This window comes from Mesoplodon bidens (genome assembly GCF_964165515.1).
Source record: "Mesoplodon bidens genome assembly, chromosome: 3".
Lineage (NCBI taxonomy): Eukaryota > Metazoa > Chordata > Mammalia > Artiodactyla > Ziphiidae > Mesoplodon > Mesoplodon bidens.
In genome coordinates, this window is record NC_138178.1 from 36,509,223 (window position 1) to 36,525,759 (window position 16,537).

General features: G+C 50.9%; 1 protein-coding gene across 1 annotated transcript in view; it reads right to left on the reverse strand.

The window, feature by feature from the left end:
• The window catches only part of ALPK3 (alpha kinase 3), a gene marked incomplete at its 5' end in the record, with an annotated part of 49,058 nt that extends 40,384 nt beyond the window's left edge, over nucleotides 1-8,674 (reverse strand). The window contains one exon of the mRNA XM_081227920.1: nucleotides 8,532-8,674. Within this exon, the coding sequence (XP_081084046.1) occupies nucleotides 8,532-8,674 (143 nt within the window). The remainder of the gene's footprint in view (nucleotides 1-8,531) is intronic.
• Nucleotides 8,675-16,537: the final 7,863 nt, after the last annotated feature.

Consider the following 16,537-nt stretch of genomic DNA (forward strand, 5'->3'; position numbering starts at 1 on the left):
CATGTATACATAGGTCCTAGGAGCTCAGGGGCCTCTCCTAAAGCTTAGGCTCAGAAGAAAAGCACCCGAAATTGTGAGCATAGGCCCATAGTAGACAAAGAATAAGCTGGTCAATGCCAGGGGTCTAGACCCAATGGTGGCCTCTAGCTCCTAGGAGTATCAGAAAAGAAAGTCTCAAATGAATTCTCAGCCTAAAGAGGGCTATGGACTTCCAGTGGAAAGCCAGTCATGGCTCCCTTGCTCCCCCCTTAGATCCACATGCTCAAGTGAATACATGGCTGGCAGCTCCAGGACCAACCAGCAAGACTGCCAAATCACAAACAGATTCACCACTGCAAAAGCCAGGGCTTCCAGTTCCCTCGTGATAGTCCATCTTCCAGAACTCAGGGGCATTTGTGCGCTCGCTGAGCCCAGCACAGACTCACCAGCACTGCTCAGCATTTACAGTCCTCTCCTGCCTGCACATACGAGCAAACCACCATGCCAAACCCTTCCATGGGCCAGCAGAGACACAACGCATTCCTAGGCGTGACGTGTAACCACATAGCCAGGTTGTGTGGTGCACAAGCTGTGCCCAGCCCTCCTCCCCCTCCCAACTCACACGCCCTCTTGTGAGCAGCAGGGAGGACTGCAAGGGGTGACGTGAAGGGGAGCAGGAGAAACTGTGTTGGGGGGAAGACAAATCATTCAGAGCCGCCTTTCTCTGAGCCTCAGAGGAGGGGGTAGTCGCCCGCGGGCAGTGTGTGTCTGCCTGTAATCTCTCCACCAGGGGCAGGTAAGAGTCTGTGGGAACACAAGCAAATAGGAGCTAAAGCCTACTTTGTGGGGAGGGCCCCACATTCAATTTATCATTTCTGTGGTTATCATTCTGGACTTGAGTTTGAGGAGAAAGGTCACATCCCAGGAAGAGTATCTGGAATCAAGTAAGACTTCTGGACTGAGGGGGTCCAGCCATGGTTTCTGTACAGGAATGCAGATGCCTGGACCTTTGAGCAGTTGACAGGAGTCCTCCCCAACAAAGACTACCCAGAAAGGGCATCCCAACTTCTCACGTGCCTGAACCCTTGAGTCAGGACTGCAGTTAAGGCTGCCATAACACTCCCTGGCCACACTCTCACCTGGAACCTAAGTAACCTATTAGATGGTTGTAAGAACTGTCTTCTTACAACTTACTGTCCTCTCCTTCCCCTTTTAATCCATTCAAAATAGAGGGTCTTTCAGGACCTAGACTATCAACTCCCTGACACTCGGGAATTACATCTGAAAGCGTTTCTTGCTGCTCTCATACTAGCAGCAATTTCTGACTTTGGGGAATACCAAATCCCAACCAACAGTTTCTAAAGGAAAGTGCCATGCCAAAAGTAATCAGACTTCTATGATTTTGCAACGAATTCAAAACATACCTAATTATGTCCTCCCGACATAATTTGAATCCTACCCTACTCATGAACATGAGCCTGGATCTCATATTCAGCTTAGACTCTTAGGGATGAAGCCGCTTGGACAGATCTAAGAAAATAAGCTACTGGGTAAGTGAGAAAACAGGAACATTATGCTTTAAGAAAATTTGCAGGGCTTCCCTGGTGGCGCAGTGGTTGAGAGTCCGCCTGCCGATGCAGGGGACGCGGGTTCGTGCCCCGGTCCGGGAAGATCCCACATGCCACGGAGCGGCTGGGCCCGTGAGCCATGGCCGCTGAGCCTGCGCGTCCAGAGCCTGGGCTCCGCAACGGGAGAGGCCACAAAAGTGAGAAGCCCGCGTATCACAAAAAAAATAAAAAAAAAAAAATAATAATAATAAAAAAAAAGAAAATTTGCAGTGCTCACACTAGATATTCAACAACAGGTAGTTATGTTATTTCATTACTTTTTTTGAATAAGAAAGAATGCTTATCTTCTCAAACTTTCCAGACTAGGTCCTAACTATATTATTAACTATATTAACTGCTGAAAAGTATAGCTAGAAGAATGTCCTCTAGGAGAGTGGATCTGGGGTACATTTGGGGGGACAGGGAGAGTCACTGCATATACTATCATATTCTACTGAATGTCACCCACTTTCTGTTCCCATTTTCCAAACCACTCAGACATGGGATGGACTCTGAGTCTGCTGCTTCCTGTGCCCTGGAAAGCCAGGAAGTCCACGCATCTGAAAATGGTCTGGTCCTACCCTGACACCTCCAGGTCCTTCTAATTCTATGACTTCATAAGGATATCACAGCCTAATCATGTGTCTCTATAGAACACCAGAATCACCACCGGTTTTCAACATGTTCAAAGGAACCTAACCTTGCCCTTAGGTTTGGTTATTTACCTTGCTTTAAGTAGACTTCCAAGACCCTCTCTTTTTGAGCACTTACCACACTCTGCTTTGAATTAGTTGTGATACCCTCTCTTCTACCCCTTCAGACTGTGAGCCACCCAGAACAAAGGTCTCTCAGTATTCTTGCCTATCACAGGAAACGTACATGGTAGGCACTAATTATTAGCTATTCCGAAACCAGTTAGCTATGCAGAAATCTTTCTCTGTGTAAAGAAACTGTAGCCAACTCTCCCCAAATCTACCAGAGTCGGGGATGAAGCCCAAGCGGTTGGAAGTAGCCAGGAAACGTTCCCATTTTGATCATAATTGTCAGTTCAGCCAGGGGTGGAGAGCTGTCCCCAGCTAAGGAGGCAAGAGGACAGTCATTCAACAGGCAAACCCGGACCGTGGGCCTGTTCAGGTCCCGATCTGTCTCTGAAGCAGATTCAGAGGACAAGTTAATGCAGGAATACGCTAACATGGTATTCCCTGACCTTACAGGGTTCACAGTCTGCAGAGGTGGAGAGGAGCCAAAGGAGAGGGAAATTGGGAGAAAGAGATGACAGAAGGAGAGCTTATGGGACTGAGAAAAAAAAATTTTTTTTAAGGAAGTAGCCATGGTTAGAAGATAAACAATAAGGTGTCAAACCTAGATACGTGGTTACAAAAACCATGAAAGCCTAGGATGCGGGGAGAAATGGGGCACATGACTGGTGGTTCTCTGTTCTGGTCCCATGGTGCCTCTCCCAGGGGCACAGAGATACAGTTGCAGGCATCTCAGGGACCCTTGCCTATTTCTGGGTCCCAGCACCCCTTTCAGATGGTGCATGCAGGCATCAACTCTGGCCCCTGTGAGACCCATGCTCATGTGAGTGCCCTCTCACACCCTCCCCAACCACCCTCCACCTTCCCCTCACCCCATGCAGCCTGGTTAGTGCAAAAGCAGTCACCCAGAGGCCCCTCAATGCCCAGACACAAGAAAAAAAGCAGTCAGAGAAATGTAATGCAATGGTGCGTTTACCTTCCAGAGCTGGGGTGAGACAACCAGTTGCTTGATAAGCTAAGCAAAAACAGCAAATGGAATCATTAGGTCAAAAAAGCAAGGAGAGGAGGAGAAGAAATCAACAACAGTCGGCAAAGTATTAATCGGCCACCATCTGGGGCCCAGGGGCTTTTCTATTAAAAGGGACCAGCTGTCTTAGTTGGCCTGCTCCAGTTAGCAAGTGGCCTCACCACCCGACACAATGTATCTGAAACCAAGAGCTCGTTAAATGCAACAGAGTCCAGGGAAATGGTTAGGCAGGAAGAAGGCCCCCAGGGGCCGAGCTTTGAGAAAGGTGTGTCCCAGGTCCCTGAATCACTTATAGCTTCCTGGCAGGGTTCCCCACTCCGCAGCATGCCAGCTTGGGGGCAGCTCCTGCTTCAACCGTCTGCCTTTATGGGGAGAAGAACCTCCGTTCCTGGAAATCCCCTCACAGGCTGGGAAGGAGACAGGTGGCTTGGAGAACACCCATTAATATGTTAAAGTATGGTTAAAGAGACCACACAAGGCAAACCAGCTGGGAGAGTGAAGAAGAGGAGAAGAACAAAGCAGTTAATTCAACAGGAGCCAGGAGGCACCCAGTTTGGTCAGACCAGCACAAGGCCCTTTACACTCAGAGGCCCTGATCATCCCTCCTGCCCCGGGGCAGCTGAAAGCGGACACCAGCTAGGGGCTGTGTAGGCCACTGAGGGGTGAGGACTCACACAGAGCTGCCCCTTAGTGGAGATCCAGCCCACTTGATATGAGTCAACTTTTGCCTCTGCCTCCACTTTTCCTAACACAAATATCTCCAGTGGAGTCTAGGGCCACGATCTTCCACTGCTCTCTGGGAGATCTCAGGGGCCACCCAACCACACTCACTCCCTTCAGTCTGTCCCCACCATGAGAATAGCTCTCCCTTCGTTATCAGCAGTCCAGTCTGCTCAATGGAACTCTGTGTGCATCTCTGACCACTGACAGCCTGTATCTTTATAACCAAAAAAACCAAACTCAACCTCTACCCCAAAACATGGCTTCCACTCCAGTGCTCCTGGGTTTGTGCATACTACCAGCACTCTCCTGAAGCTGTAAATCCGCCATTTTGGACTCCTCCTTCTCCCTCCCAAGTCCAGTTAGTCCATAATTCTAGGCCCTTCTTTCTCCTTTTCTATTCCTGCTGCTGTGTTCTGATCTAGACCCTCGTGGCTCTATATTGGATGAGCACACCATACCCTTCTCCTTCACCCCTCATCACACCACCTCTCTGAAAAAAAAAAAAGCTACAATCCCCCCACTGTGCATTATATTGAGTCTCAACTCCTTGACTGGGCACTTAAGGCCCCTCCCTCACCTACTCGCACCCCATCACACACGGTTCTCTACTTCCCAATACTCAGGTTCCACTGTAACCAGACCTGTCGCCTAACTGGCATGGACAGGTCCATTCCTGGTCTCTGAGACTTCACTTTTGTCCTCTCTGCTTGGAAAGCCCTCCCTCTTTCTTTCTGCTCATCTAAATCCTGCCTACCCGGCCTTCAAACCTAGCTCTTGTCGCTTCTGTAGCTCTTGGCACAGTGCTAGGCATACAGTGGGTCTTCAACCTCTGTTTTATGGAAGAAAAAGCGAGAAAGAGGGAAGAGGAGGGAGGGAGAGAAGGGAAGTATTTCTTTCAACCTGGAAGGGTCCTGCCCCCCAGAGGGAGCTGCTGCTCCAGAATGCAGCTGCCTTTGCTCACAGCTTTAAAAAATCCTCTGGAGGCCAAGAGGGCACACCTCCCATGGTTTCAAGGCACTACCCAACTCCATTCTTTCCTGACCATGAACTTCCTTTGCTTTTCTCCTCAGAGTGGAGAGGTTTCCCCTTTGTTGGGTCTGGATTTCTTCCCTAGGAAGGAGAGGCAGAAAATCAGCTCTCTAATTCAGACAGAAAACGATAGGTTCCACCTGCAAGTGGGCAAGGGTCTGAACTGGGAGAGGGGCCCCTCCCTGGATCTCTCTAGGGCTGGTGGTGATGCTCTGCTTCCTGGCTCCATCATCCTGCTTTCTCTAGGCCTCACCCTTACATAATTAGCCGTGTCAGGAGGAGGCCTGGGCTGTGGAGGCACCTTGTCTTCAGAAGGTGCCTGTGCGCTGCTGACTGGGCCAGAGGTAGGTTCAGGGCTCTCACCCAGGGAGGGAACTCCCCATTTACTGACTGTGAGTGGGTCAGAATTAGAGGCATCGAATGTTAGGGTAGAAAGGCTAAAAGAGTTCTTAATGATACCTTCATTTCTTAGAATGGAAATTCAGGGCCCAGGAAGGAAAGGTCTCTTCATAAAGGAGAAAAGTAGGCCTGCGGGGAGAGGGGGCGGCAGCGCAGGGGACCAGGATTGGCCCTGGTAGCTGGGGCCTCCCATTCTTCCTGGCTTTCACATATTCTGGGACATAAAAGGCCCTCAGAAAGTCCTGGCCTGTTGCCTCAGTTTCCCTGAAAGCCCTAGACAACCTGCCTGACCCAAGCAGAACAGAAGAGGTGTCACAAAGCTATAGCAAATATCATGGGCTCTGCTGCTCCTCTGAGCCCACTTGGACCAGAGCGTCCAAGAAATGAGGGGTCAGAGATTTCTGGAACTTCTAAGTGTCCCTCGGAAGCAAGTTAGTACTAACTGCATCCACCCGACTGTGGTTCCTTAACCTACTCTAGCTTACCCATGCCCCACCTTCCTATAGGGGTGAGGTCCTAGAGGCTGGATGCCCTAGGAGGGAGGGCCTACAGTTGGGGGGGATTACTTGCATGTTGAACCTCTGATCCCAGGGGTACTGGAAATATCCTTGAGCTGACTATGGAGTGGAAATCCCTCCAGGGTTGGAGGAAGGAAAGGTATGCACAGGAAGACAGGTTCTAGACATGGGCCAAGGCTTCTGGTGGCCTGGCTCACAGCCCAGCTGTCCATCGGCTCGCAGGGGCAGCTTACCCTCCCAAGATCCCATGAGAATGATGACTCACCAGCTCTGTGATCAAGGTAGACCTGAAAACACTGAAGTCAAGAGTGAGTGGGACAGAACCTGCCTCTCGATCAGAATTCTTGGATATTCAGGGCTCATCTAGGCTGGAGCCAGGGTTAACTGGCAAAGTCCTCAAGGGACCCTCTTTCTCCTCCATCTCTTGGGCCCTCTTCCCACACCCACAGGCAGTCAGGTTGCTCTGAGAGACAGAAGACTCTATGGTTGCCTGCTCTAACACAGGAATCAGGCCTTGATAGACAGCTGTGAACTGCCTCCGCCCCAAGTACCCAACACAGCCCCATTCACTTTCGCAGTCTCCCCTCTTTGGCCAGAGGTTTTTCCAGAGGTAAGAGAAACCTAGCCTTCTTTGTCCCTCAGGACCGGGGGCGGGGCGGGGGTCTGTGGCCAGCTGGCAGAGGCAAAACCACAGCCCACAGTCCTGGGCTAGAAAACCCTCTCTCTTAATGAAGGTATCATTAAGAACTCTTTTAGGCCCCAGCCCTGCCCCTCCAAACACTTGATGAAAAGAGTCTCCATTTAAGAACATTCTCACTTAGGTCCAAAGGGACTTAAGCCAGACATTTCTAACCCACTTGCAGTTCTCAGGCTGACACACTGCTTTGCGTTCATCACATGTGCAATTGTATCTACCATACAACTTCTCAGGTGGCAGCTGGAGAGTGGACATGTGTCCACTCTCCAGCCTTTTTCCTAACAGCCCAGATCCCCTGCCCTCCCAATTCTGCCTGGTTTTCAAGCCACCCCAATGCTGTCTCTGAGAAGGGCCCTGCTTCCGGCTTCTCCTTGTTCCACTGGTATTGACAAAGGCCAGACACAGGAGGCAAAGCCCAGACCAATCACTGTGACAAGTGTGAGACAAGCGTGAGGCTCCTGGAAGGCAATCAGCTTCACCATGGACTGGAGTAAATATACAAATGTCATTCCAGTTTTTCCATAGAGCCAGTGGCTAGGAGGAAGGGGCATTCTTTCTGGCAGCCAGGGACCTTGTCGAGTCTGACTCAATCACTAACACCAGCCCTCAGCCCTGCCCCAGACATGTGACACCATTTGACGAGTTTTATGCAGAAACCGGTTCCGGTTACATTTGAACTTTTCCAACTCCAAGGTCAACAGAACTCAGCCAATCCACGAGGAAGTGCCTGGGACTTTTCCTGAATGTCCTTGATGTCTGTTTTTGTGCTGTTTTAAGAACGGAGGACAAGAAGTCTCCAGACAGCTTCTCAAAGGACTGGCTGTTTTCTGTGTAACCTATGGTAAGACAAGTTCTGGGGCTGGGACACAACCACTAACCCAATAGCCAACCATCACAATTCCCTTTGGAATAGACTCCAGAGTTGGAGGGAAACGAAGCTGTCCAGAGGGGACAGGAAGTATCCGTCTCCATGGTAATGAACGTGTCCCTGTGTGTCTGGGTGCCTTTGAGTGCCAAAATGCCCCTCTATTGTCTGCAAGTCTTTACACGGGTGGGTAGCCTAGCTCCCAAAACAAAGCATCCACACCTCTTTAATTCTTGGAAGAGAAGTAAAGGGCTCATCATTTCGGCCCCTTCCCTTGGCATCCCAGTCCCCCAGACTGGGCAGGGAAACTGGCTTCCTCAGAGCCACAAGCTCTGAATCCTCAGGCCGGGCCGACCAAGCACCTCGAGCAACCCCTTCACCTCACCAGCCCCCACCGAGATCCCGGGGAAGACCAAAGTCCTGGGCCCAGAGGAAGACCCTTCTCTGCAGAGTTTATTTTTTCCGCTGAATCCGGGGCTAAACAGCCCCCTTCAGGGCAGTGCCCCTAGCGCCCCCCACCTCCCCCTCTCCCCTGCCCACCCCCGAGGATGTTCTCCCCCTCCCTTCCAGCCGGCAGGAATGTCAGCCTCTCTGGCTTTCCTTATCGCAAGCTGTGGAATCCAAGGCCCGGGAGTAGCTGAGCGAGGGGCGAGAGTGAGGTAGGGGAGACAAGGAGAGCCTTCAGGCCCCTGTGAAATCACCCCAAAGTAGGGCCTTCCTCGTCCCCAGAGCCTCGCATTGCCGGAGGCTAGAGGCCCACGGGCCATGAGAGATCAGGGGAGCCGTGAGGGGCCGTGAGGGGCCGTGAGGGCCGGTCCGGCCTGACTGTGTCCCCAGGCCCCGGGCCCGCGCTCCAGGGGCCCATCCGAAGGCCTTCGCCCTCCCCACGCGCCGCCCCGGCCCGGCCAGGCCCCCAGGGCGCGACTCACCTGGTCTCGGGCCGCACGCTGAGCAGGTAGCTGCGGCTGGCGGGGCTGGGGATCCACATGGGCCCGTCGTCCTCGCCGTCGCCCCCCGCCCCGGACCGTCCGCCCGAGCCCCAGCCGCGGCCGGGGGCCCTCCGCGACCCCATGCTGCTGCCGGCCCGCGCCCGCCGCCGGCCTCTGCCCTTTCTCCAGGCCCCCCGCCCGCCAGGCCCGCGCCGCCGGCCGCCGCTCCCGCCCGCGGCAGACGCGCGCCCCTATTTATAGCCGCGGGCCGGGCCGTCGTCACCTGCTGCTGTCCCTCCCCCGGCCCGGCCAGCGCGGCCTCCGAGGCGCCGGGGGACGCCGGGCCGCGGGGGCCTCGTCAGCCCCGCCAGGCCCTGCCCGAGGGTCCGTCTATTCTTTCCCTCAGCCCACTGCCCGACGTGTGTGGAGCGCCCCCTCCGCCCCCGCAGCCGCCCTGGCGTCGGGGCCAGCTGCCCGGGGAGGCCTCCCGGAGCTAGAGGGGAAAGGGGGGTGCGGTTCTTGAAAGGAGACCAAGCATATGCCCCTCACCAGGTCCCTAGGACCCAGGCTTCCTGCCAACCTTCCTTTCCTGCTCGCACCCCGTTTCGCAGGTGTGGAAGCTCAGGCTCTTCGGCCTTTGCCAAGGGGAAGGTGCAGAAGTACCCAAGGAGCTGCGTGGGGTGTGCGACCCAAAGCCCTGGAAGGCCAAAGAAGCCGGGGGCCGGGGGCGCGAGGGGGCGGAAAAGCTGCTCGGAACCTGGGGGCCTGGATCCAGTGGGAGACCAGGGAGCCAGGGACCCGCCCCTCTTGCTGGCAGCAGCCCTGACTGACTCTGGCCTTGCCAGTGGCTGTTGATCCAGCACTTAGACAAACCCAAACCCACATACCTGCATAAGTGACCTCAGTTCCGGAGAAGGCCAGTACTCCTCAGAATGTTCCTCTCCGTTATCTAGTAGATTAGGGGTTCAGTAAACACCTCTAGAATAATTGAACCTCCTTCTCCACCCTGTTCAGTCTCGATTTCCCGGCACCCAAGGGGGAAATGGGCTGAGTCCTAATGCCCAGAAAAACAATCATTCAACAATTTCTGAGAGCAAAATTCTAAGCACTGTGTAAACCTGGTTGTAAATATTGAGAATGACCACAGTCTGTTTACCCATTCTTTCGTCTCCTACATCCTTGAGAGCATCCAGAAAGTACCTGGAGCTGGATGGTTATAATTATTAGAAGGTTGGAGGGCTTCCCTGGTGGCACAGTGGTTAAGAATCCGCCTGCCAATGCAGGGGACACGGGTTCGAGCCCTGGTCCGGGAAGATCCCACATGCCGCAGAGCAACTAAGGCCGTGCGCCACAACTACTGAGCCTGCGCCCTAGAGCCTATGAGCCACAAATACTGATCCCGAGTGCCACAGCTACTGAAGCCCATGCACCTAGAGCCTGTGCTCCACAACAAGAGAAGCCACCTCAATGAGAAGCCTGTGTACTACAACAAAGAGTAGCCCCTGCTCGCCGCAGCTAGAGAAAGCCCGTGCGCAGCAACAAAGACCCAATGCAACCAGAAAGAAAGAAAGAAGGAAAGTTGGAGCAAAGGAGTACAACCCCTCTGTTATAGAAGCTACACTCACATCCCCACTCCTTTTGGAAATGGCTCTTCCTTCACTTTCACTGTGTGGTTCCAGTAGCAACTGCCTTGATCCCACATGTTCCCTTTCCCCCACTCCCCGCACCCTCCCTTCTGACTCAAGCCAGTCTATTCATGGTACCCATCTCCCTGACTACAGAGGCAAGCATCAGACCCAAGCTGTGTCAGTCAAGGTTCTTCACCAAAATGTTTTCACCTGGAATTGGGAAAGAAAACCTGTCCCTCTGTGGTGGAAAACTGTGAGCTGCAAGGTCCCAGCTTTTAGCAGCCATGTTTCTTGCTGTGTGGAGGAGGCCAGTCTGTAGTGAGGAAGAAGGAAGCTGACACAGAGAGAAGCAAAGGCAAGGGGTACAGCGTCCTGATGGCTTTCAGGTGCCCTGTTGCAAGTGTTCCTGTGATCCGCCTTTGTCCATGGCCTTCCTGCAGTTTGGCAGTTCAACCATTTCCTGGAATCCATACCCCAAAAGTTCTCCCTTTGCTCAAGCCGATTCAAGTTAGGCTTCTATTAGTGGAATCTAAGAGTCCTAACCAATACTAAAGGCTTGTCTTCTACTGAGCCCGAATTTGCCAAATTTGACCACATGCCCCCATTCATCCTTGTTCTTGGCTCTCTGGAGGTGGGCATATTAAAATCTCTTCAGTTGTCTACAGGACAGTCCTGCACATATCTGAAAGCCTGCTTGGAGTTTTGATTCATTTGTTTAAGTGATTACCCATGTATCAGGCTAGAGCACGTGTGCTAGAGGCAAGGGTCACAGGATCTGTGCCTTCAAGAATCTTATGGTCTCATAGGGGAGACAGGAATATAAGTGAAATACAATGCAAGGTGAAATGTACAATTATAAAGCCATGCATAGGGGAGCATAAAGTATAGAAGAAAGAGTGGTTAGTTCTGTCTGGGGATTTGGTTAGGACAGTTTACAAGGAAGAAACTAAAGCTGAAGAAGGGTTTTGATAATTGTGTAGGCACTCACAAATAGACTCTTGTGGGTGGGGGCAGGTGGACAGAATATTCCAGATGTGGGAATAGTATGCACAAAGATATGGAGGTGTGAAGCAGCTTGGCATTCATGTCACTCAAGTGTAAAGGACTTGAGCAAACAGAGAGGAAGTGAATTAGGCAGAGGCCAGATCCTGAAGGCCTTGCCTAGTACAATGAAGAACCTAGAATTCCCTTTCAGGCCATTTCTCATGACAGTGGATATGGTGCTGCTAGTTACCCCAGTGACTCTCCAATTTATCAATTTCCTTTTGAAAATGTTACACACATACACAGAGGTCAAACCAGAGCAGCCCACGATTGAATTAGCACCTCTCTGGGTCTGGGCTCCACACAATTAGCAACAACTTTTCTTTTTCTCCTTTGGCTGCCTTGGGTCTTCGTTGCTGCATGCGGGCTTTCTCTAGTTGTGGCGAGTGGGGGCTACTCTTCGTTGCGGTGCACCGCCTTCTCATTATGGTGGCTTCTCTTGTTGTGGAGCACGGGCTCTAGGTGCGCGGGCTTCAGTAGTTGTGGCACGTGGGCTCAGTAGTTGCGGCTTGCAGGCTCAGTAGTTGCAGCTCACGGGCTCTAGGGAGCAGGCTCAGTAGTTGTGGTGCACGGGCTTAGTTGCTCCGTAGCATGTGGGATCTTCCCGGACCAGGGATCTATCCCGTGTCCCCTGCATTGGCAGGCTGATTCTATCCACTGCGCCACCAGGGAAGTCCCAGCAACAACCTTTTTGGCAGCCAAATTATTTCACTGATCCAGAGCCTGTAAATTTTCAACATGAACCACTGTTCCTCTAAGTCTTTCCCACTCCTGCTTGTAAAGTCTTTTTATATCCTAAGTGCAAACTTTCACCTTTTTATTTTTAAGTTAAATCTCACGCTCTTCATCACACATTCCCTTTCCTTCTTATCTCTTTTTGAATTCTGCTCCTGTCATCCATTGTATAATCTGTCCTTCCCAGCTTCTTGCTATATGCCAACTTAACAAGCAGACTTTCATGATGATACAGGCACAGCTGAGTAAGGAGTGTCAAGGCATTCAAGGATGGAGAGATGGAAAAGGCACGGTCTCTTTCCTGGATTTACTGCCTAGCAGGAGAGAGAGGATATGTAAAGTGTTGTTTAACAAGAACTAGGCTAGAAATCCAGAGACTCAGGTTGTAATCCTGCTCTTCCACTGAGTGGCTGTGTGACCTTGGGCAAGTGGCTCACCATCCCTGAGCTTTATCTTTCTCCTTTGTTAACAGGAGTGAGGTCATGATCCTTTATGATCCTGAAGGTCATAGCTGTTGATTCAGCAAGTATTTATTAAGTCTCACTGCTGACTACTACACGCCAGGCATTATGGCAGTACTGAGGGTGCAGAAATGAATGTTATAGTCTCTACCCTTGAGAACCTCTCAAGCCTGAAAGAAAGACAGAAAATTAAAACAGAATCGCCATCAATCCTCTAATAGAGGTTTGCACATGAGAGCGCAGAGGAGCGCGTGCTGTGGTTCTGTGTTTGGAAATAACCATAATACAAGGCAGTCAGTGTTTGCTATTAAATAGGAGTACTGATGAAGCATTGTAGGAACTTGCTACTGGTGCCAGGATGCCCTCTCCCGATTGTCTTGAGCTTCCTGGGGCCCCAGAGTAAACTGGGTGCCCGTGGTAAGAAAATCTTGGGCTACTGTTAATTAACATCCTTAGCTCAGTGTAACAAGGAAAGCTACTCTCAGACTACGACAGGGTCTCCCAGAACATTCCGACTCAACTACATTAGCTCCTCTCATCAAGGTCTGGATGAGTTTGAACATGACTTTTATTTTGAATTAGTCCCATCCCTGCCCTTCCTACTCAGCTCTCTCTCTTCTAATACTAACAAAATTCCAAGGGAACAATCCACCCTCCTTTGAAGCACTGACCAAGGGCATATGCTACCTCATATTTATTAGCTATCAGGACTCCATTCCACATTTCTCATCATCTTCTACCTGAACTTACTGAATTCAGGCCACCTCACACTGAGTGCCACCGTGCAGCAGGATCTGGTCCCCTGCCTCTCTAATAACTCAGCCAACAACCTGGCAGCAGGTCCATTGGCTTCATCCTCTCAGAGACCTTCACCACCCCTCCCTTTAGCAACCCCATCAAATGTCCACCACTTGAACCTTGTCAGAGGAATTTCTCCACCTCTAAAATGCCATCCTGTTAGCCTTCCATGTACCAAGCCTGCCTTCAGCTTTAGGGCAACTCCAGACTCCAACTCCCCCATAACTTCTCCGCTCATGAGTTCCTTCCTGACTTCTTTATGATGCCCATCCCATCCCCATCTACACACAGACACAGTGTAGAGTGGACAATAACTTTAACTATAACTATACTTTCCTCAGGGATCTCATTTCACTTGCCCCTTGACCTTCTACTAAGTTTGCCTTGCTGGTTCATAACCTGGAGTCTGGCTGTGGGCTTCTTGCTCTGAGGCTGGCCAACATTTCTGGTTTCCAACCAGAGTCTGATCTCAGGCAGCTTGGCAATCCTTTTACGTTTCCCCAATCTGACCTTTTCCTTTCCCTATAGCAACTGTTCCAAACAAGATTCCAACCTCCCCTTGCCTTCCTCGCTTGCAGTGGTCAACTGTTCCTTCAAAATACAGGGAAAAGTGAGACCATTGGTGAGAACTTCCACTTTGAAGGAGGACAGGCTATCTATATCACTCCTGAGTTGCACTAAACTTCTGCTCTATCAGCTCTTCCTGTCCTCCCCTGCCCAGCCTCCTTCCTCACAACCTGTGAGGATGATCACGTTTGTTTTCCCTGAAATATTTACCTTATCTTCACTTCCCTTTACTACCTTTACTTCTCAAAAGAGATCAAAGGAAACCAGTCACGTTTTCAAGCAGTAATGGGTTACCAGAATTGGGTGATAAAGTGCAAACTTTGGCCTCCTGAACAAAGCAGAAGCGTCCCCATGACCAGAGAGCTGAAGCAGACGTCAGAGCCAGGCCTGCCCAACAAGAGTGGCCAGATGCCAGTGCCTGAGTGTCACCATGGAGCTCCTAGGGGTGAGAAGAGGTCCCTGGCCGGGGGTAGGAAGAAGTCTGAGTGGAAGCACATGTGGCCTCAGCTGTGAGAAGGGGAGGAAATGGGGGCAGGGACCACTCAGGGTTGGCAGGAAGAGAACTTGGCCTCCACCTCTAGCCTTGTCCTGCCACTGTGAAGCCTCAGCACTCTCTAGGACACTTCTCTTGGGGGTCCCCCCCAGACTGTGTATGGACATCTCCAGGGATTAGAAATATGCTACTCCTCCAGGTGGCCCATTTTATTTTTAGGAGGAGCTTCCTTTTATGGAGTCTAATTCTGTTCTGCCTTCTGAGGCCACACAGAGGAAATCTAGACTCCTTTTTGATATAATAGCCCTGCAAAGGTATGAAAAAAGTGATCATGAAACATCTCTTTTCATGATGGAACCTCAAGTTCCTTCAAGAGCGCCTTGAGTGAAATGGCACTGAGGGTCTCGCACCAAGCTGGATGGTCCTCTCTGAACATGTCCACTTTGCCAATGTCCACCTTAAGCTACTGTGCCATGAATGTCACACTTCACAGGTGAGCTCTTCAAGGGAAAGTACAACTATCATCAACCTCACTCTGGTCAGTGGACTTTCAAGATCTTATTTTGCTTTTCTGGCACCTATGTGGACTCAGGCTGAAGTACCCTTTTTCACAAGCTTTGGCACAGGAATTGAGGTCAGAGGTCAATGACACCTTCCTTATGAAGCATTGTCAGCTTCCACACCAGTTATCAAAGCTCCCCAGACCTATGGCCCATCTCAGTGCAAGTCATTAGTAGCATAGTAAGTTAATCAAACACATGTCCATCCCCCCAGTTTGCTCTATTTTTCCTTCTCTTGATTCCACTCGTTTTAAAGGTCTCAGCCCTGAGTTCAACAAAGCCCTAGATCTCTGCCGGCCCTGCCCTCCTATAGGAAACTTCTGCCCTTCCTGTCAGCCAATCGGCAGTGCTCTAGACTGCTTGTCTGACCTCCCTCGGATAGCTCCCACAGCTCCCAGCCCAAGGCAGCCGAGTCCCTAATCCTGGAGGGTGGAGACTCGAGGTCTTGCTGCTCTGGGATGAGCTGGCCACTCTGGCACTCCAGGGATTGGAGATGTGGCCACAGCTGTGCTGGGGTAAGTGGACCCCAATTAAAGGATTACTGGCAACAAGAAGCCACTCCTGATTCTGGTTTGATTGGACAGGGAATCTGGGACTCAAGTGTAGAGCTGCCCTGGCCAGGTGCCCTCCCCAGTCCACCTATTCTGATTCAACATCCGATTAGAGGGGCCAGGAATTTCTGCCTCAAATGTAGGTCCTTTCCAGAATAAAGTTACCATTACATGAGAGGGTGACTCTGTGGTCAGGAGGCAGCAATTAGGTGGTCAGGCCCAGGACACAAACTCCACATTCTTAGAAAGACACCATCCCAGCCCAGGCCTCTCCGGGTCTTCTTGCAGAGTGAACTGGTCCTTTTCCTTTCTTTCAAGTCTTTTTTTAACGGTCCTTCTGTATCTCAGCCGGCCCTCCTTTTCCACAACAGCTATATCTTCTCATTCTTTAAAACATGCCAATACCTCCTGTCAACAGTTGCTGCAATTACTGCTCAACGCAAGGGATGCCATTGACAAACCAAGCCACTGCCTCCATTTTTGCTAGCACCTGCCACACTTCCTCCTAATCAGCTACTCCTACTTTCTAACCCCACCACCACCAGCATCACCCATCCTAAAAGTCAAGTGTTATTTCCAGGTTCTAAACTCTCTGCCTGTTCTAACTCTCCTGCCTGCTCCTTCACAACTTTCTGTGCCTTTCCTTACCATCACCTCCACACTCCCCTCACCTCATGTTCTCCTTCTCCCCATTTAAAAATCATATCCAAAACCCTCCTCAGATCCAGCCGAGGGTAGAAATGCAACACCTCCTTCTCAGGCAAAGAGCTTCTTTAGAAAGCAGAACTCACCTTCCTCCTCAGATACCAAAAATATGCAACCTTGTCTATATGCACAATGGGTCTTAGGGCAAAATTTCAAGCAACTTGGTCTAAGGACTAGAAAACCCCAGAGGAAAATAGGAATTGTATACAGTGTGCCCTGGGCTATAACTGAAAAGGGAGGCCTGGAAACAGTGGAGCATCCTAGTTTAAAATATCAAAGAGCAGCTAAATTACTCACTTCAAGCATCACAGATATGATCAACTTTCTCCGTTTTCACAGAAAATACAGGCAAAGACTATGGGATTAAGTTTTAGAAGTAATATCTAGTAGACTTTAGTCTATCTATATCTATCTATCTATAAATAATACCATGCCCACCCATGAAACGAGATGGTGCTACTGAC